A 27,325-nucleotide genomic window follows, 5' to 3' on the forward strand; every position below is an offset into this window, starting at 1 on the left:
CATGTTTTTTAATTCATCATTACATCTGGCCCGCAGATCGATCTTTCATTTTCCATGGACTAAAAAAACGACACTGGGCTCATTCTGCTAATCCCACCACCCACCCCTGCTCAGCAAAAATTTAATGATAATAACTGGTTATTATATTCGTAATATGGGCATGAAAAATATTCTAAATGTACATAGAAGATTCCACAGCACCACAGAGAACAGGATATCTGATCATCTGACATAAGTGACCTTGCTGGGGGGAAAGGGTGAATCGTTAGCTTTTCTTTTCTTTTTTTTTTGCTTTGTTAAGAACATAGAAGTCAACCTTATTCTTTAGGCGTGTCAATCTCCATTATACATAGGCACACAACCAGAGCCTTTTAAGACATTTGTGAGGAGGCAGTCATGGGTTGGCCTTGTGCTGAACTCACACAGCAATATGAAGGCTCAGCAGCTTTGCTTCCATGTGACTTCAGGCTTCCAGTCTCCTCTTTTAGCAGCCAGCAGTGGGGTCTGGCTGAGGTTACATGCTTTCCCTGTTGCCTCCTGCTCGGATAGGGAGCCCCTTATTGAGTTTCCTCGCTCAGTGTCGTCTGCCCCATACTGCCTCTTTTTTCAGCTCTCTGGGTCAATCAGAGAGACGCCCAGATTCCAGGCTTGTGGCCAGGTCACCTTAGGATGTGAGCAGTGGGACTAACTCAGAGGAGGCTGCCATAGCCCACTGATCCATATTTAAAAATATTTTAAAGTGTTCTGTTTCACTATTATGAATAATGTTCGACAAATGACAGTGTTGCAATGTATGACACATATCTAAAAATGAATGTCCCCATAAGGATTTAGAAAGTTACAAAATATTTTGTAAAACTTTACAAGATAATTTTAGATATTTTTCTTATGCTGGTGGACAGGGTATTATAGGTTAGGGGAGGAGGAAGAGTGAACCTAATTTAGGAATGGAAAAAGACACAGTAAAAAAGTATTTTTAAACCCTGCACTACCGGGTATTAGCTCAGCGTCACTGCGTGGTCACTGCATGGTCATCACCGGGAGGCCGGCAGAGGGGAAGCGATTGACTGTTGGGGACCCTCATCACCATCAAGCTCAGTCTCATGTCTACGTCTGAACTCAGCCTGAATCCCAGGGGTGACAGTTACAAACGCAGCCTGTCCACTCCAACACAAAAGCCACCACGCTCACAAAAGTGTGTCTGGCCATAGCATCATGTGTTAATAAATAAGTGTCTCTCTTCACCAGGAATCAAACACAGAATGAGAGAAGAGAGCCTGTGCCGACGACGGTATTCCCTGTGCCCAACGACGAGCACGCCACAGAAGATCGACCCCCGGACACTGACGCGGAACCTGTCGTACGCCGGGGAGCAGGACCTCTACCCCCTGAGCCCAGGTAAAGAGGAGCCACGGAAGTCAGCCGCGGAGAGTCTGCTCAGTCGCACTGTGCACGTTTCGCACAGGTTAAGGAGTAATACATGGGTGTTGGAGGAGCGCAGCGTGTGGCCGTAAAAAAGGAGTAAAATGAACTGTAAGCACTGCGAGCGTGATGTAGCTTAACAGCTAAGCGAGCAGGTGGCTATAGTTTAGTTATCTGACCGCCGGGGTGATTACCTGAAGGTATGGTACCCTGTAGATGAAACTGCAACTGTAGTTGTGCTTCACACTCTGGTCCGTGCACAGAGGCCCAAAGGCTCTTCTGACAGCCGCAGTTTCATTCGTTTCATTCCAAGCGTGAGGGGCATGTCACGGGACAAGCCGGGGGGGGGGGGGGCAGTTGAAGTCAGTGTGATGCATTTTGTTATGGCCCAGTCAGAAGCCTCTCCTGGGTGTTGCATCCGCCTACCCCAGTTTGCAAAGGATTCGTCACTAGGGAGGACGTGTTGACATGGGGTGTAACACCACACCCCCAAGGCCAAGCCCCGCCCACAATTTCTGCACACGCATGCGCACGCACACACACAGACACACACGCAATGCATTAGGCTGCCAGTGCTAGAGCGTTACTCTGATTAAAGCGAGTCTCTAAATACAGACCTTACTGCTTAGTGTATTTTTGTACCCGAATATAGGCTGAGGGTTGGTTTGGGCATTTTGAACCCATTTGCTGGTTTCCGCTTCTTTTCTTTTTTACTTCGTAAAAAGTAGCATTTTTCACAGTTTAGACAAGATGTGTGATGTTCCTAAGACATGCAAAATCTTTAACTGGGATTGTTTCGACATACTGCCGCAATATTGAGTTGATCATGACGCTCTCATGTGTGTGCATGTGCTCGCATGCTCCTGTGTCTCTGAACCCCTGTGGTTGTGTGGTGACAGGCAGCGACATGGAGAGGAATGGACTGGCTATGCTGAGGGACGAAGTCAGCCCTGTCCAGTCGCCAGGCAGCAAGGCAAGTATCTGATGTCATCTCCTTAGTCCGCTTGCTTGCTCCCAAGTCAGTGAGAAGTCGGCTTTCACTAGACCTGTTCCAGGCAGCCGCCGGCTCTGCACTGTTCCCAGTTCATCCAGAAATTGCATTTACGCTACTAGTGAAACTGGAGATTTCATTCATCAAGACAGTTATATATCATTATCATTGTTGTTGTTGTTTTTGTTGTTGTTGTGTTGCTGTTCTTGTTGTCATCATAGCCTTGTGAAGTTTTTAGCTACTTGTAGTGATGGGTTGCGCCCGGTTGTGCTGCGTTTTTAAACTCTGGCCCCCACATTGGACTCCATGCCCAACGATCCCACTCATGGAGCCCAGGCAGCCTTTTCCTCACTTGTGTTTCAGCGGAGACTATTTATATGCAAACACCGCTGCTGCAACATTGCAGTGCGTCACGGAAAGCCGCTGTACGCTGCAGCCACCAGGCATGGGACACTCTGGCCGGTGTACGCCAGGTCGCAGAGGCTCGTAACTGACAGCTGGTGCTGATACTCATGGTTTCTCTGCAGCTGCTGATGTCATAGAGAGAGTGCAGTGCCTCCTGAGCCCTTTGATAGACCTGCCAGTATGGCTTTGACACTTAGGGCACAGTCCGCTGATAGGGGGTGAAGGCCAACCGTAGCCGTGTCCTCGGGCCTATCACAGCAATGTGGCATACCCTCTTCATTCCCAGTCGATATCAGCTGGCTTTTCTCTCTGGCCACATCAGACCGTGACCTTAGTTTGGCTTTAGCTCCATTACAATGCTGCTGTTCTGCCGGGTTACAGTTTTTTTTTGTTTGTTTTTTGCAAGCTCTGTCTGCTTGTAGCATTCATGCAATTCAAAGCTGGAAGGGCGCTTGCTAAGCACTGTCTGCTCTGATGAGAACAATGTGCAGTGAAGAACAATTTCTGTGTGAACGCAAAGTCATATTGCCCTCAAAGTCATGACAGGCGGGCAATATGACAGCCGCTAGCACAACCCAGTATCCATTACCCCAGCCAGCCTTTCCTCTCGTTAAGCTTTGCTACAGCACTGTTAGTGAGACCAGTTTATTTACACAGTGTCCAGGCAGTCCTGATTTATGTTCTGCTTCCTTAAGTCCTTCACCTCATGATCACTGCGGGGGATGGAAGGCATTTAGAGGCTGGAGTGTATTCAAAACTTCTCACTAAGGATTGTTTCCTCAGGACAGTAACTGAGCAGGGTGGATGACTAGCGAGTTAACGGCATAGTAGTTAAGGATGTGACCTTGTAAATAAAGGGCGCTGGGTTACGGTCCTAATGTAATAGGCCTCAGCAAGGTTCTTGAACTTGAATAGTTCCCGAACATTTTCAAGATACATCAATAGATACATAAATACATTCTGAATTCACAGCATCCTTCATGTAAGGAAATGCATTTCTTGTCTTGAATTAAAATAGCCTCCTAATTTCCTTTTGTTCTTTGAATGCTCCTTGAAGATGACCTTATCAGCCCCCCCCCCCCCCCCCCACAGGCCATGTTCCCAGGGAGGTGATGAGACTGCAGCTTTTTGGATGACTCCAAGTCACTCCGTTTTTTTGATGGTGCAGTAAAGGAACCATCCCCCAGTGAAATATTTTCCCCCTAGAGGGCAGTGGGCATCCGCTGGCATGGGCTGGTCTCTGCTCAGGGTGACTGAAGAAGGCTTTGTTGTGCTGTCTTCTGTCTTCAGCTGGAGGCCAGGGTATTCAATGGCCAGGAGAAGGAATGCTCCTCACCCACAGAAAAGCTGGCCAGGAAGGAATCTCTCAAAGTAGGTGGTCATTTTCCTATAGACAGCACCTAAGATATTTGTCATTTCTGTCCTTGACATATTTTATCTGTGTATTTTATCAGTTCCACCTAATTTTCAAATGTAAATAATTACAGGAAGTACACATGGTGTTACATCCTGCCCATTATATCCACCTGACCCTCCTGTCTCCCCCCAACGTGACACCCTGATCATCCACGCCTAATGCTTTTTGCCCCTTGTTTGTCTTTGTATATAAGTCCCTGTTTGTCTCATCATCCCCCTATTATATTAAAAAAACGTATCCTTAGTCTGGTCACTAACGTTGTTCCTCCTGTCTACCCATGTCCTTCCCTGTAACAGTCCTACTGTTTTGACTCCTTGCGGTCCCGGTGGTTTTCTAACCCTTTCAGTTCTGTTCAGTTTAGTTCTAATAAAACCCCCCTTTGTTCACCCAAACGCCTACCTCTTAGTCCTTCGTCCTGCGGATCATGACAGAATGCCCAGACTTCCAAAGAAACCCTACAGCCCAAACCTCGGCCCCAGGTTCCAGGCCTCCCTGCACCCTGCACAGCGGATCTCCTGGGTACCCCAAAATCGGAGACCTGATTTGAGCCACAAGGCCCTCCAGAGACACCCCGTTTTCAGGCAGAAGACTTCTCCACCCTCCTGGATACCCACCTGGAGTGGAGGAGTAATCCCGATATGTGGAGGGTGCCCAATGCCAGTGCTCGCTTCCTACATGCAGGGGAGATCCCGGCGAGGCTCATACCAGATTCGGATCCCCAAGAAGCAGAGATGGTCCGATGCTGTATGGGAGAAATGCAGTGGCTGGTCAGGTGCAAGTCGATCCCCAATCCCAACTCAGCCCGTCACCTCAACGCTGCGTGAAGCTACTCTACTCTCCTCTTCCCCACTGTGTGAAGCCTCTCCGCTTGCCTATTCCCCACAGCGTGAAGCAGCTCTGCCCGTCAGCTCCCTGCAACTTGCTGCAGATCCGCCCGCCAGCTCCACACAGCTCGCCGCAGCTCCACCCGCTGGCTCCTCCCTCCCATTTCCAGTTGCAGGAGGAAGAAGTGAAGGAAGCTAGCTGTGCCCATAGCCGCCGGGTCTTCAGAGCCCAACCCGATGACACCACTCCTGCGCCTCTGGAGCCCGTCTTTGCCTCTGCTGTGTCTCCAGAGCCTGTCTTCACCTCTGCTGTGTCTCCAGAGCCTGTCTTCACCTCTGCTGTGTCTCCAGGGCCTGTCTTCACCTCTGCTGTGCTTCCGGAGCCCATCTTCATTTCTACGCTGGCAACCCAGCGCCCAACTCCCCAGAAGATGCCTCGCTGGAGGACTTAGAGTAGGACCTTCTGGGTCTTGCCCAAGTCCCGCTCTGTGGTCTTTCATCTCAGCTCAAAGTCCATGCTGATTCGGTCATTCCTCATACAGTCAGTAGTGTTGGCCCTGAATGGGGACTGGCCGAGTCTCTGTCTCCAGCAGGGGGAGTTGGGGGCACACCATCTATGCCAGCTGCCCAGATTCTCATCTGCCAAACAATGTCTGCCCAGACAATTCTCCTGCTGCGACCAGGAGGAGAGGAACCCTCATGCTCCAGCCCTGTGGGTTTCTCAGCACCCTCATGCTCCAGCCCTGCAGTCCCCTTGACACCTTCTGGCCCAGCAGTGCCCTCAGCGCCCTAATGTCCTGCTGTCCCCTCAGTGCCCTTCTTCTCCGGCCCCCTGGCCCTCCAAGGCCCTTAGGCCTTATGGTTCGGACAGGTTCTGCCTCACTGGGGAGCAGGCCCAGGAGGGTTCATGTCCCAGGTTCCCCACTCCCCGTTCCCCTCAGTCCCACCTTGGTCCCTGTCCTGCTACCAAATCTTGCCTCCATTTTGCCCTGGCCTGTGTACCCTATTTGTCCCTCCGGCGTTTCCTGATGAGCCACGCATAATGCTTGTTGCCCCTCGTTAATCTTTCTAAATAAGTCCCTGTTTATCTCATCTTTCCTAGTCCGGTCATTATCATCACTCCTCCCGTCTGTCCATGTCCTTCCCTGTACCAGTTCGATCGTTGTGACCCCTTACAGTCCTGTTTGTTTTCCTGCCCCTGTTCAGTTCTGTTCAGTTTAGTTCCAATAAAACCCCCCTTTGTTTAAACGCCTGCCTTAGTCCTTCATCCCACAGATCCTGACACATGGCATCTGTCATTTGCAATCCTTATCTAGAAGGGCTTCAGCCACCACTTTTTTCTCTTACCCCACCCTGAAAAATTATAATTCTAAATCCATTTAGCAATTTTCTTATATTTCTTGGGAGCTGAGTCCCCCTATGAGTCAAATCCTAGAATTGCCCCTGGCATCTGGTCACATTTAGTGCGTCGTTTAGGACTGTACATGTCTTGACTATGCTGCCCTCTAGTGGGCGACTGTTTTAGAAGGGTATGCAATGAGGATAGGAGAATATTTCAGAAATGTCCTTTTCTGTCTCTTTCAAAGGTCCAAAAAAAGAATTATCGACAGGAGAAGAAAAGGGCAACCAGAGAACTATTCAGCGCACTCAAGGACCCTAGTGTGGTCATTATGTCCAACTGGCTAAAGGTGTGCAAGCTACTGTGGAAAAGAAACATTGCTCCAACCATCAATCCATCTCAAAAAAACGTATCCAGTACAGAGTAGTGGGGGGCCTGGAGCCTATCCCAGGCAGCATAGAGCACAAAGGAACACCTTGGATGAGATACCAGTGCATTTCTCATTTCCTGTCAAATTCGTCTTTTTACCGTTTTCCAAAACATTAGCCTTGCTGTGGAAAAAAGTCATGCTGAAATGGGCTGAAAATGCCATCAGACGTGCCAGAGGAAATGCACTAACAGAGAAGTTTCTTCGCCAGATCCGGGGCACCCTGAAGAGTTGGACCAAGTTGTGGTGTGTCCTAAAGCCTGGGGTTCTCCTTATTTACAAAACTCACAAGGTGGAGCACTGGGTGGGAACTGTCCTGCTCAATGCCTGCAAGCTCATCGAGAGGCCTTCGAAGAAGGATGGCTTCTGCTTCAAACTTTACCACCCACTGGACAAATCCATATGGGCCATGAAGGTGAGGCCTGTTGTTCACTTGCTGGTCTCTTGCTTTGTCCCTTCTTTGCCCTGCACCCATCTGCATAACACAGATCATTTTGTCTCCATAACATTAGGGCAGGCTGGCTCTAATTTGCCCCCTTGTTGGTGTTTCAGGGTCCTAAAGGAGAGAATGTGGGATCCATCACACAGCCCCTGCCAAGCAGCTACCTAATCTTCAGGGCAGCTTCCGAGTCAGACGGTGAGCTTGTCATGCTCTTGCAAGACCGTAGACCTGAGCTGTTTCTGGGGTTTGCATGTTTATGAAGTGTGTGTAGATCATTTGTGTAAGTATGTGTGTGTGTCTGATTCACATGTGCCTGGGTGCAGGTGTGTTCACACATGGTTATGTGCTCCAATGACCCATGTCTGTGTGTCCAGGCCGCTGTTGGATGGACGCCTTGGAACTGGCTCTCAGCTGCTCCAGTCTCTACAAGCTCACCTCCAGGGTCGGGCGAGATGGCGACCTGAACACATCCCCTGAGTCATCCCACATTCTCCACCTCCTGCAGTCTTCCCCCCTGACTGACCAAGACCTCCTTCAGTGAGTATTCTCCTCTACACCTACTGTTGATTTACCCACAATGCCCACAATGACAAACAGCAGCAGTACTTTCATTCCTGGCTGTTTTGATGTACTCGCGCCTGTTTGCTGACATGGTCACAGGCCAATAGGACGAGGGAGGTCGCAAACATGCCTGAATAATGCATTTAAGTACATGATGGTGTGAGGCAACAATGCTAGCCACTGCTCACTATTTAATTATAAATGAATTCATTTGCATAAGCAAAAGGGGACAAACAAGAATGACTTAATTCTAGTTGACTTTTCCAGTTTATTCTTTCTGACTTTAGTTCTACAAGTTTTTAGCAATATTGATGCAATTACTGTCATTATTATTAACCCAGAAATTCCCCCTGGGATAAATGAAGTCTATCTTAATCTTAATCTTAATTTTACATAGTACTAGGTAGGAATCCCTTCCAAAACCACTTAAAGGGTTGACAAGTTCTGCAGAAGCCTTTCTGTACATCACTGTTGTACTGAGCTGGTATTTTTGGCCTTTATAGCTTTAATGAGTCTGGTCATTCTCCTCTGACCACTTTCATTAAGGTGTTTTCAGCCGCAGAACTGTTCCTGAATGGATATTTTTTGTTTATCACGCCATCCTCTGCAAACACCGTAGTGTGTGAAAATCCCAGTAAGGTGGCTGTTTCTGAAATGCTGGAATCTCCACATATGGCACCAATAATCATGGCATTTTCAGAATTGCTTAAATCACATGTTATGTATTGATGAAAAAGCATCAGATTACATAAGACAAAAGGTTTTATTCACATACTGTAATTTTAGTCCAAAATCATGTTTCGAAGCAGCATGTTATAGAACAGCTAAAGACAGTATTGTGAAAACCAAATCCAAATCTTACTCTCAAAATCAGCAGACTAATCAAAAGCAGTTGATCATAAATGCAGTCAGTGCAATACAGAGAAAGTCACCAAATATTAAATTGGCAGGATGTAGGAGTACCAACATGGCGTAACTTTCCTAATGCTTAGCCACACTGTAAGTGAACCTCCTGACCTTGTCTGCATGCTATATTTATATGCTATATATAGCATGCTATATATATATTCAGCTGCAGCTAGATGATTGGCTGTCTGTAGGTGCAGGCTGTTTGCGTTAACAGGCTGGTGTATCTAATAAAATAACCACTGCATGTATAATGTTTATGAAAAAGTATCAACATTTTTTGTAAAAATCCATTAATTATCGTAATCAATGAAATTGCAGAATCAGCACCAAATAATTATCCATTCTTTCCTGTTAAGCTTGACAAATAAAAATATTTGGCAATAATAATAATTTCACATTAACATGGGAAATAAAATGTTTACATATATTGCAATGAATAGAGGCAGTTATGATTAAGAGAGAATTCAGATACGTGTATAATTTCCTACAGGCTTTATAAATCCAGACAGCCAGAAAAAATGGGCAAGCTGGGTCAGAGCAGACGTTCATGGTCCCGCAGTAGCTGCCTGTAACGTGTCCTCATTTTCAGTGATGGTCTCTTGTTGAGTGAGATCCTTACCTACCTGAAGCTGCATCAGGGAAAGCACTCCACATTCAGAGCGAGCCCTCAAAGGCTGGAGATCAGTCTTACGTTTGATGAGTAAACTTGAGCGCCTGTCATTCTGCATTGTGTGCGTGCGTGTAGGTGTGTGCGCAGGCGCGCGCATTTGAATACTCCAATCCACGCCTGTTTTTCCAGATGGCACATGATTGTGTTTGTGTGGGTGTGTCGCTGCATGCGTTTGCGCGCATGTGCACGCTGCTTCCCAAGTCAACAGCATCTACTGGCTCTCAGTCAGCACTGTGCCGCTCCTCCAGATATCTCCAGCCAGTCAGCTCAGGCACAGTGGGTCATGTGACATGTGAAGGAGCAGGAAGAGCCATGGAGAATATGAGCCTTATACAAGCCTGACAGAGTCATCAGTAACAAAGCTTGGTGCACACAGGAAGCAGCCCAGGGTGGGGGAGACAGGGGAAATCAGATCCGTCTGCTTGTGTCTTCAGCACGTATTGTCTGCAGCTCAGGATCTAGCAGTGATTCAGAAAGACGGGAGTCCCAGCCTGATCCTGGTTTTATGAAAGGCTTTGTTTTAAAGCGAGGTACAGGGGAGCTGCTATCAAGGTAAGCATGCAGGAGCATCGCCTGCCCGTTGCCTCAGACGCAGAGGATGCGAGACGTGCCCATTTATTACCTCCGAAACACGGCGAGAGAGGTGGAGCGGTGAAGTGAGACTCGTGCTGTTAGGAGAGGCCTGCACGGGGGACAGAGAGGGTCACCGCTACAGTGCAGAATTTCAGCTTGATCTGCTGAAGGATTACAGGATTCTCCCTATTATTATTATTATTATTTTTTCTATAAAAAGAATTAATACTTATCAGAGAATTGATCACAGTACATATCTGAGGAGTCGTTTGGCAGGTTTTGCATGGGACAGACACTAAGCTTCATGCCCCAGTGACAGCGACCGTGACATTCAGAAGCTTCCAAGGGGAGGATAGTGGCTGTTACCAGGGCAACGGGGCTTGTTTGGTTTTTATCATGCAAACAGATTGAGGTTACTGCTGATACTCCATAGCCATTAACACAGTGAGACTAATTACAAGTGTTCTGGAACATTAATTACTAAAAACACCAGGTAGGGAAAAGCCAAGCTAAGTACTAAGTCAAGCTCTTCTTTTGTTTACTAGTTAGACTGTTGTTGAGGTAATTTTTTAAGTCATTGATCTGTAACGGTGTTGTAATTTGATTCTGTTGTCATTCTTGATGTAATCGGTTTTTTAAATAATAATAGGATGGTAAGATGACTTGCACTTTTATAACAAAGCAATCGAGTGATATTTTTGGCCTTAATTTATACCCATATGGTTGGTTTGCATGTGTCTTTTGTGTTTTTTTAAAGGTTGAATGAGTCCATGTTAGAAAACCACCACATGGAGAATGACGGCTATTCTGACAAATCAGAGCGGGAAGCCCACGAGGAGTCAGACACCGGGGCTAATGAAAACGGTGGGCGGCTCACCGAAGAAAGTGATATGGACCAATCAGATGACCTTTCCCCTTGCCCGCTGGCTACTGCCTATGTTGAACAAGGCCAAGAAGAGATGGGGGAGGTAAGTCGAGCTCTTAGAGAGTGCTCTCAGAGGTCAATCCAAGCACTTACTTAAAGAACATTTAATGTAAAAACAATATAAAGGTGCTGCATCATAAATGATAACAAACTAATCCATGTTTTAAGCACCATAAATAAGCTGGTCTCTTCTATGGCGCCTCATCATGGTGCTGGTGTAAATTCGGGCTGCATCACGTACTAAACCCTGTTCCTTGCAGGCCGGAGAGGCCTCCCAGGTGGAGACCGTCTCAGAGGAGAACAAAAGTCTGATCTGGACTCTGCTTAAGCAGCTGCGTCCCGGGATGGACTTGTCCAAGGTGGTCCTGCCCACCTTCATCCTAGAGCCACGCTCCTTCTTGGACAAGCTGTCCGACTATTACTACCATGCCGACTTCCTGTCCCAGTAAGCTGGCGGCCTCTTGGCCCTCCTCGTTCCACCACATTCCCTGTGACCTGCTATATGTTTTTGAGCCTTACAGCCTCATTCCCCCCCAACACATAGAGCGATAACTGAGGAGAGTCCTTACTGCCGGATGAAACAGGTTCTGCGATGGTACCTGTCAGGCTTTTACAAGAAACCCAAGGTAAGAGATGCCCCCCCCATATTCCGCCCGCTTTCTGCCTATAAGTGCACCGAGCCACTGTAGCCCAACAGAATATCAGCACCAAGGAAGATCTGACATTATCTTGTAAACCATGCTATCTTTCTGGGGCATTGCCGTCAGGTTTTTTGTATACCGCTGACCCAGTATGATGCTTTCGGCACTGGGATTCTGCCAGGTAATTAGAGCTTCGGAACAGGCCAGGAAAAGCAGGTGACCTGTGGCTTACAAAGCTGAGCTTTTTCCACGGCCGCCTGTGCCGCTCTCACACACGACTGTGCAGGACACACATGAATGGGCAGGAGGTGCCGTCAGGTGTCAGGAACTGTTCGTACAGGTTATGTAGCCTAATGGCTGGGCATGGACGAGTTAAAATGTCACTCGCTGCTGTCCGTCCAACATGTTGCATGTGGATTAGTCCCTCCCCCCACCCTCAGTGTCATGTACCCTGTGTGGCTGCAGGGGCTGAAAAAACCGTACAACCCCATCCTCGGTGAAACCTTTCGGTGCTGCTGGCTTCACCCCCGGACTGATAGCTGTACTTTTTACATAGCAGAACAGGTGAGTCACATCCCTCCTGTATCCCCTTTGTAATCTGTACCCATAATACAGTAATTTGTACCTCATCTGTAACCTGTACCCATAATAATTCATCTTTCAAATGTAACCTGTACCTTATGTAATCTGTACCAATAACCTGTCAGCTATAATTTGTACATTGTCTGTTATTCTATATAGATAATCTCTCGACTGTAATCTGTAATCTGTCTGTAATCTGTACCCATTATTTCTACTCCCTTAAGCATAATCTGTATCTTGTCTGCAATCTGCATCCATAGTCTCTCAGCTGTGATCTGTACCCATACCCCAGAATATTTTTGTATTAACTTTGTATTAATCTTGCTGACTGATGAAATCACTCTTTACACATAGCCTTATATTATTTTTCTTGTTGCAGGTATCACATCACCCACCAATATCTGCCTTTTACGTTTCCAACAAGAAAGATGGCTTTTGCATAAATGGCAGCATCCTTGCCAAATCCAAGTTCTATGGTACACATTCCAGTTCACCTGCCTCCTCTGTCCTAGGCCAATTCTTTTTCCAGCAGGACTCACGATTGATTGTTTCTGTTTGCTCTCTGCAGGAAACTCACTGTCTGCTATTCTGGATGGGAAGGCCAGACTGCTGTTTCTGGCTCGGAATGAGGAGTATGTCATCACAATGCCATATGCCCACTGTAAAGGTACACTCACCTCGCTATTTCCCCCTGTACTTTTAGATACAATGGAAAATGCATTTTTCTTCTAATGCTGCTTTTCCCATTCACCTGTAACAATTGAAATATTACTGGTCATCCACAGGCATTCTGTATGGTACAATGACCCTGGAACTTGGAGGGAAGATCACCATCATTTGTGAAAAAACGAAGCTTGCAACTGAGCTGGAGTTTAAACTGAAGGTGCTGTGTTGTCCTTGGCACCAGCATCGATGAACCTTATTGGGCCTAAAGAGGCCTCTGGTTTGGCTGACTCTCATTTACCATGGTGCTTCTCCCGTAGCCTTTCCTTGGTAGCTCCTGCAGCGTGAACCAGATTTTTGGAAAGATACGCTTGGGAGATGACGTGCTTGCCACCGTCGATGGACACTGGGTGAGTTGGCCCTTCCTATTCAGAGTCACATGCAGAGAATGAGGGACAGCATCGTCTCTCACTGTGTCCACTGTGTCTCACTGTGGTGAGTGGACTGGTAAATGGACTGCATTTATATAGCGCTTTTTACCAAAGCGCTTTACAGTTATGCCTCACATTCACCCATTCACAGCACACATTCACACACCGGTGGCGGAGGCTGCCATGCAAGGTGCCAACCAGCTCACCGGGAGCAATTTGGGGTTCAGTGTCTTGCTCAAGGACACTTCGATGGGGTCAGGAGGACCCGGGGCTCGAACTATGAAACTATGAAAGTGAACTATGAAATACAGAGACTATCCATGAAATATATAGCTACCACTACTGTGATCTCCATCTGCATTTGTATTAAGAGCTGTTGAGAGTTGGAACTGCAGAGCAGGAATGGAATTCATGTCACTTTGGCTATTTAGCTCCTGCACTGGACATATATAGATGCCTGAAGTAACAAAATCCGGACTAAACTGACTAAGATCAAGTTAGTTAATTAAAAGTATCTTGCTTGGATTTGCCTGAAGTCTCTCTGCCACCTGTTAGCTTTTTTATTGTGTCACTGAGGTGACATTAACAGAGATTCGATGCCAAACTGCGCAGTGATGACGGGTAGTGGCCGCACCCACAGGATGGTGAGGTGTTCATTCATGAGAAGAAGACGGGTCATCAGGAGATGCTGTGGAACCCGACTCTGGATGTGCGGCAGCGCAGGTTGAAGAGGCAGGTGGTGCGGCTGGACCAGCAGGGGATGTTTGAGTCTGAAAGGTACAGCTTTTACCCCAGATTAGGGCTGGGCGATATCGCATCAATATCATATCTTGCATACGCAATAATCACCGGGGCTCCAAATGACGGGCTGGACATTTGGCTGAACACCAGCTTTTCAGTACTATACGAATGTTTACTTACGTCGACAACTTGGTAAGCAGATTAGTAGAATGGCTAAAATATTAATGAGGCATTTTATGACGTCCAAAAAGTTAGTGAGTATAAATTCAGCATATCCTTATGTTTAATAAACGTGTGACACTTTAAACTGCAAAAAGTTCCAGCACACCACTGACGTCTTTTTACCTTGTTTATCCACAAGATCTCCTCTTTTAAAGGTTGTCGTGGCTGCTGAGCTGTACCTTTCTTCACTGGCACTTCAGTGCATATCGCATATTGCACTGACGTACACCAAACCATAGTGTATCAGAATAGTATTATGTGGTGTATCTCGCTACAGTGCATACTACACTGAAGTATACCAAACCATAGTGTATCAGAACAGTATTATGTGGTGTGCCCCCGTTACAGTGCATACTGCACTGACGTACACCAAACCATAGTGTATCAGAACAGCATTATGTGGTGTGCCCCCGTTACAGTGCATACTGCACTGAAGTATACCAAACCATAGTGTATCAGAACAGTATTATGTGGTGTGCCCCCGTTACAGTTCATACTGCACTGAAGTATACCAAACCATAGTGTATCAGAACAGTATTATGTGGTGTGCCCCCGTTACAGTGCATACTGCACTGAAGTATACCAAACCATAGTGTATCAGAACAGTATTATGTGGTGTGCCTCCGTTACAGTGCATGCTGCACTGAAGTATACCAAACCATAGTGTATCAGAACAGCATTATGTGGTGTGCCCCCGTTACAGTGCATGCTGCACTGAAGTATACCAAACCATAGTGTATCAGAACAGTATTATGTGGTGTGCCCCCGTTGCAGTTCATACTGCACTGAAGTATACCAAACCATAGTGTATCAGAACAGTATTATGTGGTGTGCCCCCGTTACAGTTCATACTGCACTGAAGTATACCAAACCATAGTGTATCAGAACAGTATTATGTGGTGTGCCCCCGTTACAGTGCATACTGCACTGAAGTATACCAAACCATAGTGTATCAGAACAGTATTATGTGGTGTGCCCCCGTTACAGTTCATACTGCACTGAAGTATACCAAACCATAGTGTATCAGAACAGTATAATGTGGTGTGCCCCCGTTACAGTGCATACTGCACTGAAGTATACCAAACCATAATGTATCAGAACAGTATTATGTGGTGTGCCCCCGTTACAGTGCATACTGCACTGAAGTATACCAAACCATAGTGTATCAGAACAGTATTATGTGGTGTGCCCCCGTTACAGTGCATACTGCACTGAAGTACACCAAACCATAATGTATCAGAACAGTATTATGTGGTGTGCCCCCGTTACAGTTCATACTGCACTGAAGTATACCAAACCATAGTGTATCAGAACAGTATAATGTGGTGTGCCCCCGTTACAGTTCATACTGCACTGGAGTATACCAAACCATAGTGTATCAGAACAGTATAATGTGGTGTGCCCCCGTTACAGTGCATACTGCACTGAAGTATACCAAACCATAGTGTATCAGAACAGTATAATGTGGTGTGCCCCCGTTACAGTTCATACTGCACTGGAGTATACCAAACCATAGTGTATCAGAACAGTATAATGTGGTGTGCCCCCGTTACAGTGCATACTGCACTGAAGTATACCAAACCATAGTGTATCAGAACAGTATTATGTGGTGTGCCCCCGTTACAGTGCATACTGCACTGAAGTATACCAAACCATAGTGTATCAGAACAGTATTATGTGGTGTGCCCCCGTTGCAGTTCATACTGCACTGAAGTATACCAAACCATAGTGTATCAGAACAGTATAATGTGGTGTGCCCCCGTTACAGTTCATACTGCACTGAAGTATACCAAACCATAGTGTATCAGAACAGTATTATGTGGTGTGCCCCCGTTACAGTTCATACTGCACTGAAGTATACCAAACCATAGTGTATCAGAACAGTATTATGTGGTGTGCCCCCGTTACAGTTCATACTGCACTGAAGTATACCAAACCATAGTGTATCAGAACAGTATTATGTCGTGTGCCTCCGTTACAGTGCATGCTGCACTGAAGTATACCAAACCATAATGTATCAGAACAGTATTATGTGGTGTGCCCCCGTTACAGTTCATACTGCACTGAAGTATACCAAACCATAGTGTATCAGAACAGTATAATGTGGTGTGCCCCCGTTACAGTTCATACTGCACTGAAGTATACCAAACCATAGTGTATCAGAACAGTATAATGTGGTGTGCCCCCGTTACAGTGCATACTGCACTGAAGTATACCAAACCATAGTGTATCAGAACAGTATTATGTGGTGTGCCCCCGTTACAGTGCATACTGCACTGAAGTATACCAAACCATAGTGTATCAGAACAGTATTATGTGGTGTGCCCCCGTTGCAGTTCATACTGCACTGAAGTATACCAAACCATAGTGTATCAGAACAGTATTATGTGGTGTGCCCCCGTTACAGTTCATACTGCACTGAAGTATACCAAACCATAGTGTATCAGAACAGTATAATGTGGTGTGCCCCCGTTACAGTTCATACTGCACTGAAGTATACCAAACCATAGTGTATCAGAACAGTATTATGTGGTGTGTCCCCATTACAGTTCATACTGCACTGAAGTATACCAAACCATAGTGTATCAGAACAGTATTATGTGGTGTGCCCCCGTTACAGTTCATACTGCACTGAAGTATACCAAACCATAGTGTATCAGAACAGTATTATGTCGTGTGCCTCCGTTACAGTGCATGCTGCACTGAAGTATACCAAACCATAGTGTATCAGAACAGCATTATGTGGTGTGCCCCCGTTACAGTGCATACTGCACTGAAGTATACCAAACCATAGTGTATCAGAACAGTATTATGTGGTGTGCCCCCGTTACAGTGCATACTGCACTGAAGTATACCAAACCATAGTGTATCAGAACAGTATTATGTGGTGTGCCCCCGTTACAGTGCATACTGCACTGAAGTACACCAAACCATAATGTATCAGAACAGTATTATGTGGTGTGCCCCCGTTACAGTGCATACTGCACTGAAGTATACAGTACCAAACCATAGTGTATCAGAACAGTATTATGTGGTGTGCCCCCGTTACAGTGCATATGGCATTGAAGTATACCAAGCCATAGTATACCAGAACAGTATCATGTGGTGTGACCCGCTACAGTGCATATCACACATAGTATACCAGAACAGTATTATGTGGTGTGCTTTGCTAACTGAATTTAATAAACATGAAGATACGGCAAGATTACGTTACATTTTACTTTAGGTGTCGCAAAACGCATCTCATTAATATTTTAGCCATACTGCTAATCTGCTTAACAAAACGTCCATATAGTACTGAGAAGCTGGCGTCGGGCCAAATGTTTCGCCCATTATCTGAAGCCCTGGTGATTATTGTGCATGTGCAATATAATATCGATGTGATATCACCCAGCCCTACCCGAGATGGGTGCTGCAGGATGAGGCCATTCCTTTGGTCTCACTCAGCTTACAAGCATTCTGCCTCTGAGTGAAACGCTGTCGCTTGTGCATCCAGGCTGTGGCAGCACGTGACCAGTGCCATCATGAGCCAGGATCAGGAGCAAGCCACACAAGAGAAGTTCGTCCTGGAGGAAGCCCAGAGGCAGGAGGCCAAGGATCGGGGCGACAAGCTCTGGATCCCCCGCCTCTTCAATCTGGACCCCGTGTCCAATGAGTGGCAGTACAAATTTGCAGAGTACGTACCCTGGTAGTGAGGGTGGTCGGCATTGTGCTGGGTTTTGAGGTGCAGGTGAGCATGCTGCTTAATGCTATAGATCAACAAGGAGCCAAAACAACAGCTGGCTTCTTTAAAGTGTTGGTGATACGCTAATAAGGTACATCAGATTATGGTAATAAGGTACATTCTGGAGAATAACCATTAACCCCGGGTATGTTGCCTTGCATTCATCTTACACCTCCAACTATACACTCTTTCTGCTTCAGCACAAAGCCCTGGGACCCCAGCATCTGCCTGGTCCAGTTTGAGAAGGACGGCATGATCCAGACCAAGGAGAGGTCCCTACGCCGGCACAGTGGGCTCTCTTACAGCCAGAACTGGGCCGTTGAGCAGAAGGTAGGCATTGCTACAACCCTAACCCTTACCCTACTGAATCCAAATTGCCATATATATTAGGGGAACAAAAAGGTCTAATGAGGAAAGGACTATGATGAACTATCTAGAAATCTAATTTGCCTCAAATTCCCCCATGTATTTGATGCCTTCTTCACTATGTACGCCCCTCTTTGGTGTCGAGGAATCTCCAGCTCTGTTTAGTAATAGTTCTATTATTAGCCTGGTAAATATACCCAGAATGTTCCCATTTCAGGCCTCAGAGGCAGAGAGTGGCTTTACCGCACCAATATATGCATGTTTCTGTTGCATGGGTGATTCACAGGCCAAGGTGCAGGGTAAACACAGGAAGTCCAGCAGCCAGCCATCCAGCTGCAGCCAGAACACAGAGAGCAGCAGCACCACACCAGAACCCACGCACGAGTCCTCCGACAATGAAGGTGAGTGAGGTCTGGGGTCAAAGGTCAAAGGATAGCCGTCAATGAAGAGAATTATGGAATAGTACTTAATTGTAGTATTACCATAATGTCCTCATCAGTCATGGTAAAATTATATACTTCTTTAATTCATTAGTTACAGCCTTTTTTGGCATGTGACATGTTTTGTTCGAATTGTCATTTTCATCTTGCACAGCATTTATGACCCAGTGCACCAGATGTAACAGGGAGGTGAAGGACATTGCAGATATCGAGGCCTCCATTGCGTCCATCCAGCAGACACAGCAGGACATACAGAGGTGGGTACACCCCTGTCAGGGAGCACGTCAACCCCATTCAGCATCCTGGGTGATGCCAATGAGTTGTGTCTCTCCCCCCCCCACAGCAACCTGCATGCGCTGACACAGCAGGTGCTCCAGAGGAGGCGCGCGGAGGAGAGCGCCGTGCTGGGCCGGCGTCACTGGTTCATCCTGTGCGCTTTGCTCCTCCTCCAGCTCGTCATCAACTATGCGTCCACATGAACCAGGGGCCGAGGGTGCACTGCAGCCACAACAGATGCAGACTCACACTGCTCTCGAATGCCTGTACAACAGCCCAATGCCATGGGCACCAAGCACTTTGGAGAGAGAGAGAGAGAGAGAGAGAGAGAGAGAGAGAGAGAAGGATGAACAATTTCAGCAAGGATGACAGGAGAGAAAATGAAAAAATAGCAAATAAATATTTTATTTTTTAAGTGTGTGGCGAGAAAATTTTAATGTCAGTAGTGGACATGCACTTTTATACTCTTGCAATACTTCCTGTTTTTAGTCTGTGTCAAGGCCTCGAACCCAAAGCACTTTCATTCCTCTTTCCCTCCTGTTTAAACGTTGGGCCTTAATGCTAAAGCCAAAAAAAGTCAATAGTAGTAGAACAAACAAAAAAAATAACATGAACTTAAAATAGTGCAATTCTTAGTGTTTGTATAAATGTATGTTATGAAAAGTAGGGTATTCTCTTTTAGCAATGATGACCAAAACAGTATTTATAATCCTTAAAAAAAGAGTCCATGTTTACAAAGTTCTGTATGTATATACAACATGTGCGGTTCCCTGGAAACCGGGAACAAATCACACGCTGTTACTTAAGTATATCATGAAGCCGTAACGTACAATCAGTGGCAGAGGAGAAGGAAATGAGGTGTCTTTATCTTCGGCCAATGAGAAACTAGAGATGTGGGAGACCAGTGGCCTGTACTATGCTGGTTACTCACTTATCGAGGTTTAAGGATTTAAGGTAGTCTGTACAAAATGTCATTGAACGAATATAAAGTCTATTTAAACTGTGGTACCTTAAATCCGACAAGTTACCGCGATAAGCCAGTAACCCCGCTTCGTAGTACAGGCCACAGGAGGCCAAAGTGAGCACGTTTTCAGTGCTGCGGGGCGCTATACAGCTTCCATAGTCTTCAAATAATGTAGTGTAGGCAGTATCAAGAGGGCCCAGTTATGAGCAATATGAAGGTTAATATCCAGCTAAAACTGTCCAGGTTCATTTAGATATTCTGTGGCTTACTGTGGTACGGTATGGGGTTACCACAATCCTATCCTTCATATAGTTTAAGTAATAAGTTACTCCAAATTTGTGAAACTAGTTTTCATCACTAAGATGAACCTCAGTTACTAATAAAATATCTTACCATACATGTTTTGATAGAAAAAAAGTCACTCCATTTAAAATTCATATTTCAATCAGACTTGCACTTTTGTTGGTTTCATAATTAAATGCAATATTCTCGAGCCTGAAAAGGAGGAATAAAGATTCATTAGGGTGGGGTTTCTGAGATGCAATACCTGCAATGGCGGAACACTGCAGGAAATCGTCGACGTTGAACCACCTGATTGTTGGTGTCTTGCGCCACCTGGTGTCTTTTTCTCAGATTGCAGAGCAGCTGTCCTGTTAAAATGGACGATGCGAAGGATTATTAGGGACGATGACGTCGTTTGATAATACTTTTCGTTTTCCATTCACTTCTCCTGTCATTTATTATTTTTCTCACGAGCACATAAACTGACTTGCAATCTAGTTGCAATATCGGGAAGTAAGACGTAATGATTTCTGTGCTCAGTTATTGTATAGCACGAAATGAACAATTCACGTGTTGACTGACTGTTTATAGTAATTTTCATTGTCAGCCTACCCAGGCATGTTTTCCGCTAGCCCTGTCACACAGCTAGTAGCCTATGGTTTGTACTCGAAATAAAGCTTGTCTTGTGAATGGAAATGTATTTATTTGCACTATTCTAACATGTTCTAACACTTAAAATATTGGGTCAGTTGGAACATTACTCAAGCGAGCAAATGTAAATCACTGACATCTCGTAACATTTATGTTTCACACCATTGCAGTAAATGATGTGCACTATAAAAATGATTCCTTGTGTCTGTAATACCATACTAATTTATTGCATACTCTAAAGCTGAAATACTTTCTTAAGTGGAATTGCTAATAGTGGGTATTTTTCCACGCATGCATAGCCTGCGTAGAATTGTAACACTGGTACAGAAGATAAGTTGCTGGAATCGCCTACGATTTTTGAACATGATACGCAGCTTTGCTCCGAAGTTAATTCATTTTTTGACATTGCTTTTCTTGTGAATTGAGGATGATCTTACCCGACAGTATTAAACCTGTGTTGCAATAATCCTTGAACTGTCTACTCTAAGACGATTTGTTTTGAAAACTAGTACTACATACTGTAGCGTTTTTGAAAAATTCAGACCAATGTGCGTGGTGAATAGCAGGGGACAGTTGTTATACGGTGTTGCAACTGTATTCTGGTTGAAAACAGATAATACGTAACGCATGCATGATGAAATATGTAACAAAAGTACACTTTGTCTTTAAACACTTATTGTAAAAACCACTATGAATAATACACAGCAATTGTTCATCCTGATTGTAATACTAGACAGGTGAAGGAACATTAAGTAAAACAAAACCGACTTTTTACATCTCTGGTTTTTGTGTGGGAATGCAAAATGTAAAAAGTGTTACAGTTGTACTTGGTGTAGTATGCCAAATTTGAGTAAGAAACACAATTCAGGAGAAACTCTATTATTGTTCACAATATATACTTTAATAATTTATGTAAAAACTATCATGTACAAAAGACTAATAAGATTTATTCACACTTACACAGATAATTAATTCTCTCCTGTAGCCTCTTATATGTCCCATGATCACTAGAGTCTCATGGGACCCCATTTAACATACAGCAAGAGTCAACTACCAGGCCCCCCACCATCCACACCTTTTATGTGGTATGTGAATTATACCTGTATGTCTTCCCACCCCCCTCCAAAAGACATGACCCCTGGGGACTCAAAGGCCCACGATCCAGCCCTGGCCCCCACCACTCCCTACTTTTCTGTTAGAGGTAAGACCAGTATGTGATTCTCTCACCGGAATATTCTATAACCTAATTAATAACATACATCTAAACAGTGTTTGATCAAACATATAACTTTAACAACATATTAATATGTAGTTCACTTGCATTTCCATATATTATTATTTTAATCTTAACCCTACTCTGCATTGGCTTTTCAACAAACACTATTACACAACCCAGGTCGCTAGTGAATGTTAAAGACACAAATAACCACGAATTTTCAAACTTTTTCCACTGATCACTTCTTCAGGGAATCCTGAAAATTATCTGAGCATATTAAGCATTCTTCCACAAATAAGAGTATTTAAAAAGTATTAAAATGAGTTATAAACATAGCAATGTATTATAAGAGATAGGACAATACAAATAAAGAATAATAATAAAAAAATCCTAGCAAAGTGTTCCATGATTGAGTGATTGAGTGAGTTCCATGACTGAGAGTTAACTATAAAAACTCATAATTGAATTTGAATATAAATATTAAGCTGTTCTGCACAAAGTCACATACCACTCTCTGGCTAGTCTGCATGGTGGTCACAAAACACTGTGATAGTATATAAAATTATTACAACAGTAATTATTACACTTTTATTTGACAAATCATATGATAAAATGTATATCTAACTGCTTGGTATATGGAGTTTGCTCTCACAGTCCAGCACATACACTGTAAAATGTTCAGAATCCCACGATGGACTGGCACTGTCCAGGACGTCCCCTAGTCCAGTGATTTTCAACCAATGTGCTGCAGCACACCAGTGTGCCGTGAGAGATTGTAAGGTGTACCATGGGAAATAATCCAATTTCACTTAATTGGTCTAAAAAACCATTGCCATTGTCAGGTGTCTGTGCTGTAATAGTGATGTATTCTAAACAAACAAAGCTATTTCGACATTACTCCCATTTTCCACAACATATCTGTGTGAACTTAGCTTTTCAAGCCTGACTGATACTGTATAAAAACTAAAAACAGAGAGAGACTGAGAGCTGTTGAGGAAGAGCTTCGTGTGTCTGTCTTCAATTCCTGCCAGGATATCAGCTTTGTGTTCATCCAAACCGGCTCAGGTTTCACACTGACTGAGTATAAATAAACTGAGAGACTTTTTTGTCATTACTAGGCTACAGAGTGTCATTTTGTAACATTTTTCGTTGGTGGTGTATTTTTTCAATGTAAAAAATGTGCCGTGGCTCAAAAAATGTTGAAATACACTGCTTTAGTCTGTCAGACTTCGACATAAAGCGCTATCAATTACAAAGGAGGTCGAGTATGTGCGCAGCGCGCTGTGCTATCCCCACCACGAGGGGCCGCTGCGAGTACACAAAAATCCCAACGTCTTATTTTTAGTGCTGTATTATGATTAAATTATTAACCAGTAGGCCTGTAGTTCAGGGGTCTGTCACGTTATGTTGGTATATGAGTGACTAGAAAAATATGTTAACTGCGATTTTAAGAGTTTTAAACGGTAATTCTTATCGTGTTGCCTTAGCATGTCACTTAATTACTGATAAATGTTTGCTGAAATAAGACTTTAAGGTTTGCTGAAGACGAACTTATGGAAACAACTGTACAACTAAAAAAACAAAAATAGGTATAAAAAGGTAAGCGTATGTGTGTGTAAACGGGCCGCATAAATGACAGACACGTAAATGGCGGCAGACCACGGAGAATTTCAGGAACTTTCACCTGGTCGGGATTGATGTATTTCCGCGGTAGGTGGGGGAAAAAAATTAACGTTTTTTTTTATTAATCCAATCTCAGTTTATATAAGGTAATTGCCTTATGAGTTTGATACGGGCCTGCCGTGACACTCCCGCTTTCAGACTAAAGCTCACGCAAGGAATCTTACGGAAAACTTATATTATTCCATTACTGATCTAAAATTAGTTACATCAAAAGCCTTGGGGTAGTTTGCAATCTGTACAGATTATTTACAAGGTAATAATACTCTTACATACATGTAAATGTTCGTTCAGAATTGAAAACCTCACGCCAGCCAGCTGACCACAGTTTGCAGCGCTGGTAATTAATTGATAATTGGTTAGTAGTTATAAGTAACTTAGTTGAGTTTTTATTCTGGCCTGTTCTGCCAACTTTCTTATGAACCACTTTCTGCTTTCTTCATTCCTTTTGACACCTTTGAAGAAGTTGCCGTAACTAGGCTGGTTCATCATTTTACTGTTATGGAAAGAATGCTAAGCTAAACTAAGCTAAAGTAAGGCTGTTTAATGGCCTCTGCAGACACCTTCCTCGGGTCTTGGGCAAGGGACACGTTTTTATAAATGAACATTATATTTAGCTAATGAAAAATATACATATACTGATATAATGACTCACTTTTATTAAACGTATTGAAAGGAGTTAACCGCTCCTGAGTTGGGAGGTGCAGGCAGGCTACACGAAAATGTTAAATGAATAAACATTCACATGAGCCTCAAAATATCGGCAAATTAGGCTGTAGTCAAAATGATTGAACGAAAAGAATGAAGAATGCGATAGTCTATTAAAAGAAAGCTTAATTATTAAGTTATGCTAAACTGGAAGTGGTTTATGTATGATTATGTAACAGCCTAAGATAGCTATAAATGAAGTGTGTGGTTGCAGTATTCTGTAATTAGGAGAGTAGGCAGTAATACAGGGCTGCCACCTTTCACGCACCAGGCGTGACACTCACTCTTTCAAACTCTCACGCTCACGTAAGAAATCATACAGCATATATATTATTCCATTATAAACCCAAAATTAGCTACATCAAAATCCTTGGGGTAGTTTGCAAACCCTACATACTATTTACAAAGTAATAAAACTCATACATAGAAGTAAATGCGTGTGCATGTGCGTGCAGATTTGTCTTGAATTGACAATCTCACGCCAGTCAGCTGACCAAAGTTGGCAACCCTGGTAATATCACATAAGGCACTGGCTCTGTGGTTGAGATGGGGGGGCTTGTTCTAGCAAGCATATCATGACTGTGAGTGTCACCTGTGTGAAGTGTATACTCCTATGGAAACGTAGCACTCTGTCAGCTTAGTGACAAGCCAGTGGGCGGGTCTGCAGTGTGTCTTACAGAGGTTGGCAACGGCACATCCGAATAAGCTACATTATTCTGGGCATTATTTACATAATGTTCGCCATTGCTTCTTTAGTATTCTGTGTTCCTTGTCTGTGTGCAGCCTTTGAGTTTTTAAACTAAACCCAGTTTGTGTGTAAATAGGCCGTTTTGGCCTGATGCCTCGTTGGTGCCTTAGAACCCTGCCTTTCACGGCTAGGGTCATAGTTCTACCTTCAGAGGTGTTCTGCTTTCACATGTTTTCTTTCAGTTTCCTCTAAATTACCGTATGCTTTTCAGTTTTTAACTATAGATCTGATACGAGAAACATAATCCTCGTCTCCCTTTTTCAGCCTCTGAATGAGATGCGTTTGTTGCATGTAATATGGGAAAGATTAGAGAAAAATTGATATTTATGGTGTTTGGACATTTTGTATTTGCTCATATGTCTTTGTGGTCAGTTCTAGGCCCCCAGTGTAGCATAATGTGGGATCGCGTTGCATTGTGGTTCAGACTGTAGCCAGTTAGTGCTACCTTGCACTTTTATCTGCAGTGAAGAAAGAAGCTTGATGTAATAGTGATTTTTTTTAATGGTATTTGCGAAAGTTATGGTTGGGAGTGATAAGCAGGGGTGAGGCTCGAATTCCGGGGCCCTTTGACAGAATTCTCTCTGGGCGCCTATTGCCGGCATGTTCCAGGGTCCTTGTCAACATCTGGTCTCCCTGAAACATTCAGGGCTTTATGACACCCCCAGGAATAAGGCTGGGTGTTTGCTACACAGCTGCTGTCTGGGAAGATGACAGGCCTGTGTGGAGTTCTGGCAGGTCAGCCAAGGTGAGTATCACACACCCATCGGCACTGACACCACCGACTCAAGTATCGGCTTTTCTCCATGACGACGCCAAGCATAGCAGCAGGCGTGTTGTGTGTGTGTGTGTGTGTGTGTGTGCGTGTGTGGTGAGGATATGTCCTGACTTGAAACCCTGTGCGGTTGGGCGCTGTCAGCCCTTGCATTTTTTTTTTCTTCTCTAAGGCCTCTCCCTGCTCCAGGGCGTTGGAGTCACACAAGGGGATGGGAAATATCCGCTGCCGCCGCCTCTCCTCTCGCAGATGAGACATGTCTGCTTTCGTTCTGGATGTTTCTGGATGTGCAATCTCGTTCATAAGGTCCCAGGAACTGGGCCCGCGTCCAGGAGCCTAAGGTTCTCCGTTAATCTGGGGTAACACTTGGGAAACACTGGTGTAGAGGTCATATCTTTTTGCTTTTCTCTGGCACATTTGAATTTTGTTGAAAGTTACAAGTTACCTATCATTTATGACTCTGATTCCTGCTTCAGATGGTCAGTTAGTAATACCTTAGCGAAGAACCTCGTATTTTTTTAGTTTATTTAATTGATTTCTGGTTCTGTATATTAGTTCTCACCAGCTTACTAAAACTCCAACAGAAAGTGATAAATCAAACTTCTAGTTGTATTTATTTTGTGTATGTGTATTTTGGGGGGTGGGGCTGATTCGGAGGGGTGTCTGCTGATATCAGAAGTGGCGTTTGATTGTAAATCAGCATTGAATCACACCGATTTCCCAGCCTATTTCCCAGGTGCTTGCTTTTCTTTTTTTTGCTCTTCTGGTGGCGTGACTGTTCTCCTCACCTGCCTCATGATTCACCGTGTCTCTCCCCTTCCGCCCCCCCCAACCTCTCCACAATTTTGTTTCACTATCCTCTCATTTTCCCCCACCCTTCCCACTCCCACTACAGGCAGCTGTTTAGGAGATGTCTCATTCTTACATGCCTTTGATTTTTTTTTCTTTTTTCACTCTGAGGTAATTTGATTGGTTGCTCATAGTTTCTGGGTCCCTCCCACTTTGTAATAATTGAAGTTCCTGTAGTGTCCACGGCTTTTGGCTATAAAGTAGCAAAATTAAATGCCCTTCTCTCCTGTTATCGTTGCCCTCTCCTGTTTCCCCTTTGCAGTTGCTGCAGACGACAGCTGCTTTCAGGCTCTGGGGTAATTACCGTGGTATGGGAGCACAGCTGATGGGCCGGATGTACATATATATCGCAGTTTCTCCAGTGTGGGAGGTGAAGTGGGCTGCGAGTGGGCGTGCGGGGCGGGGGGTTCCGTCATGGCGCTGCACAGCTGGCCGGAGCAGCACTTACCTCCCCGACAGTCGTG

General features: G+C 44.7%; 1 protein-coding gene and 1 long non-coding RNA gene across 9 annotated transcripts in view; both read left to right on the forward strand.

Annotated features, from left to right (window-relative positions):
* The window catches only part of osbpl5 (oxysterol binding protein-like 5), a 46,006-nt gene extending 24,644 nt beyond the window's left edge, over positions 1-21,362 (forward strand). For all 6 annotated transcript variants that reach the window (XM_023842060.2, XM_023842063.2, XM_023842059.2 and 3 more), the window contains 21 exons: positions 1,249-1,398; positions 2,322-2,395; positions 4,109-4,189; positions 6,646-6,747; positions 7,037-7,240; positions 7,378-7,462; positions 7,642-7,804; positions 10,738-10,948; positions 11,166-11,350; positions 11,450-11,531; positions 12,012-12,110; positions 12,508-12,604; positions 12,697-12,795; positions 12,914-13,011; positions 13,112-13,201; positions 13,863-13,999; positions 17,682-17,861; positions 18,110-18,239; positions 18,562-18,676; positions 18,870-18,972; positions 19,059-21,362. In XM_023842060.2, the coding sequence (XP_023697828.1) occupies positions 1,263-1,398; positions 2,322-2,395; positions 4,109-4,189; positions 6,646-6,747; positions 7,037-7,240; positions 7,378-7,462; positions 7,642-7,804; positions 10,738-10,948; positions 11,166-11,350; positions 11,450-11,531; positions 12,012-12,110; positions 12,508-12,604; positions 12,697-12,795; positions 12,914-13,011; positions 13,112-13,201; positions 13,863-13,999; positions 17,682-17,861; positions 18,110-18,239; positions 18,562-18,676; positions 18,870-18,972; positions 19,059-19,194 (2,607 nt within the window). In that variant the 5' untranslated portion in view covers positions 1,249-1,262 and the 3' untranslated portion in view covers positions 19,195-21,362. The remainder of the gene's footprint in view (positions 1-1,248; positions 1,399-2,321; positions 2,396-4,108; positions 4,190-6,645; positions 6,748-7,036; positions 7,241-7,377; positions 7,463-7,641; positions 7,805-10,737; positions 10,949-11,165; positions 11,351-11,449; positions 11,532-12,011; positions 12,111-12,507; positions 12,605-12,696; positions 12,796-12,913; positions 13,012-13,111; positions 13,202-13,862; positions 14,000-17,681; positions 17,862-18,109; positions 18,240-18,561; positions 18,677-18,869; positions 18,973-19,058) is intronic.
* A 2,127-nt stretch (positions 21,363-23,489) lies between these two features.
* LOC111859432 (uncharacterized) lies at positions 23,490-27,091 on the forward strand. 3 transcript variants are annotated; one of them, XR_002841820.2, is made up of 3 exons: positions 23,490-23,703; positions 25,887-25,985; positions 26,157-27,091. It is a non-coding gene; the product is annotated as an uncharacterized lncRNA (long non-coding RNA). The 3 variants fall into 3 exon arrangements; XR_002841819.2 differs by having other exon boundaries at positions 26,185-27,091; XR_002841821.2 differs by lacking the exon at positions 23,490-23,703 and adding an exon at positions 23,737-23,814 and having other exon boundaries at positions 26,185-27,091.
* Positions 27,092-27,325: the final 234 nt, after the last annotated feature.

This window comes from Paramormyrops kingsleyae, chromosome 13 (assembly GCF_048594095.1).
Source record: "Paramormyrops kingsleyae isolate MSU_618 chromosome 13, PKINGS_0.4, whole genome shotgun sequence".
Lineage (NCBI taxonomy): Eukaryota > Metazoa > Chordata > Actinopteri > Osteoglossiformes > Mormyridae > Paramormyrops > Paramormyrops kingsleyae.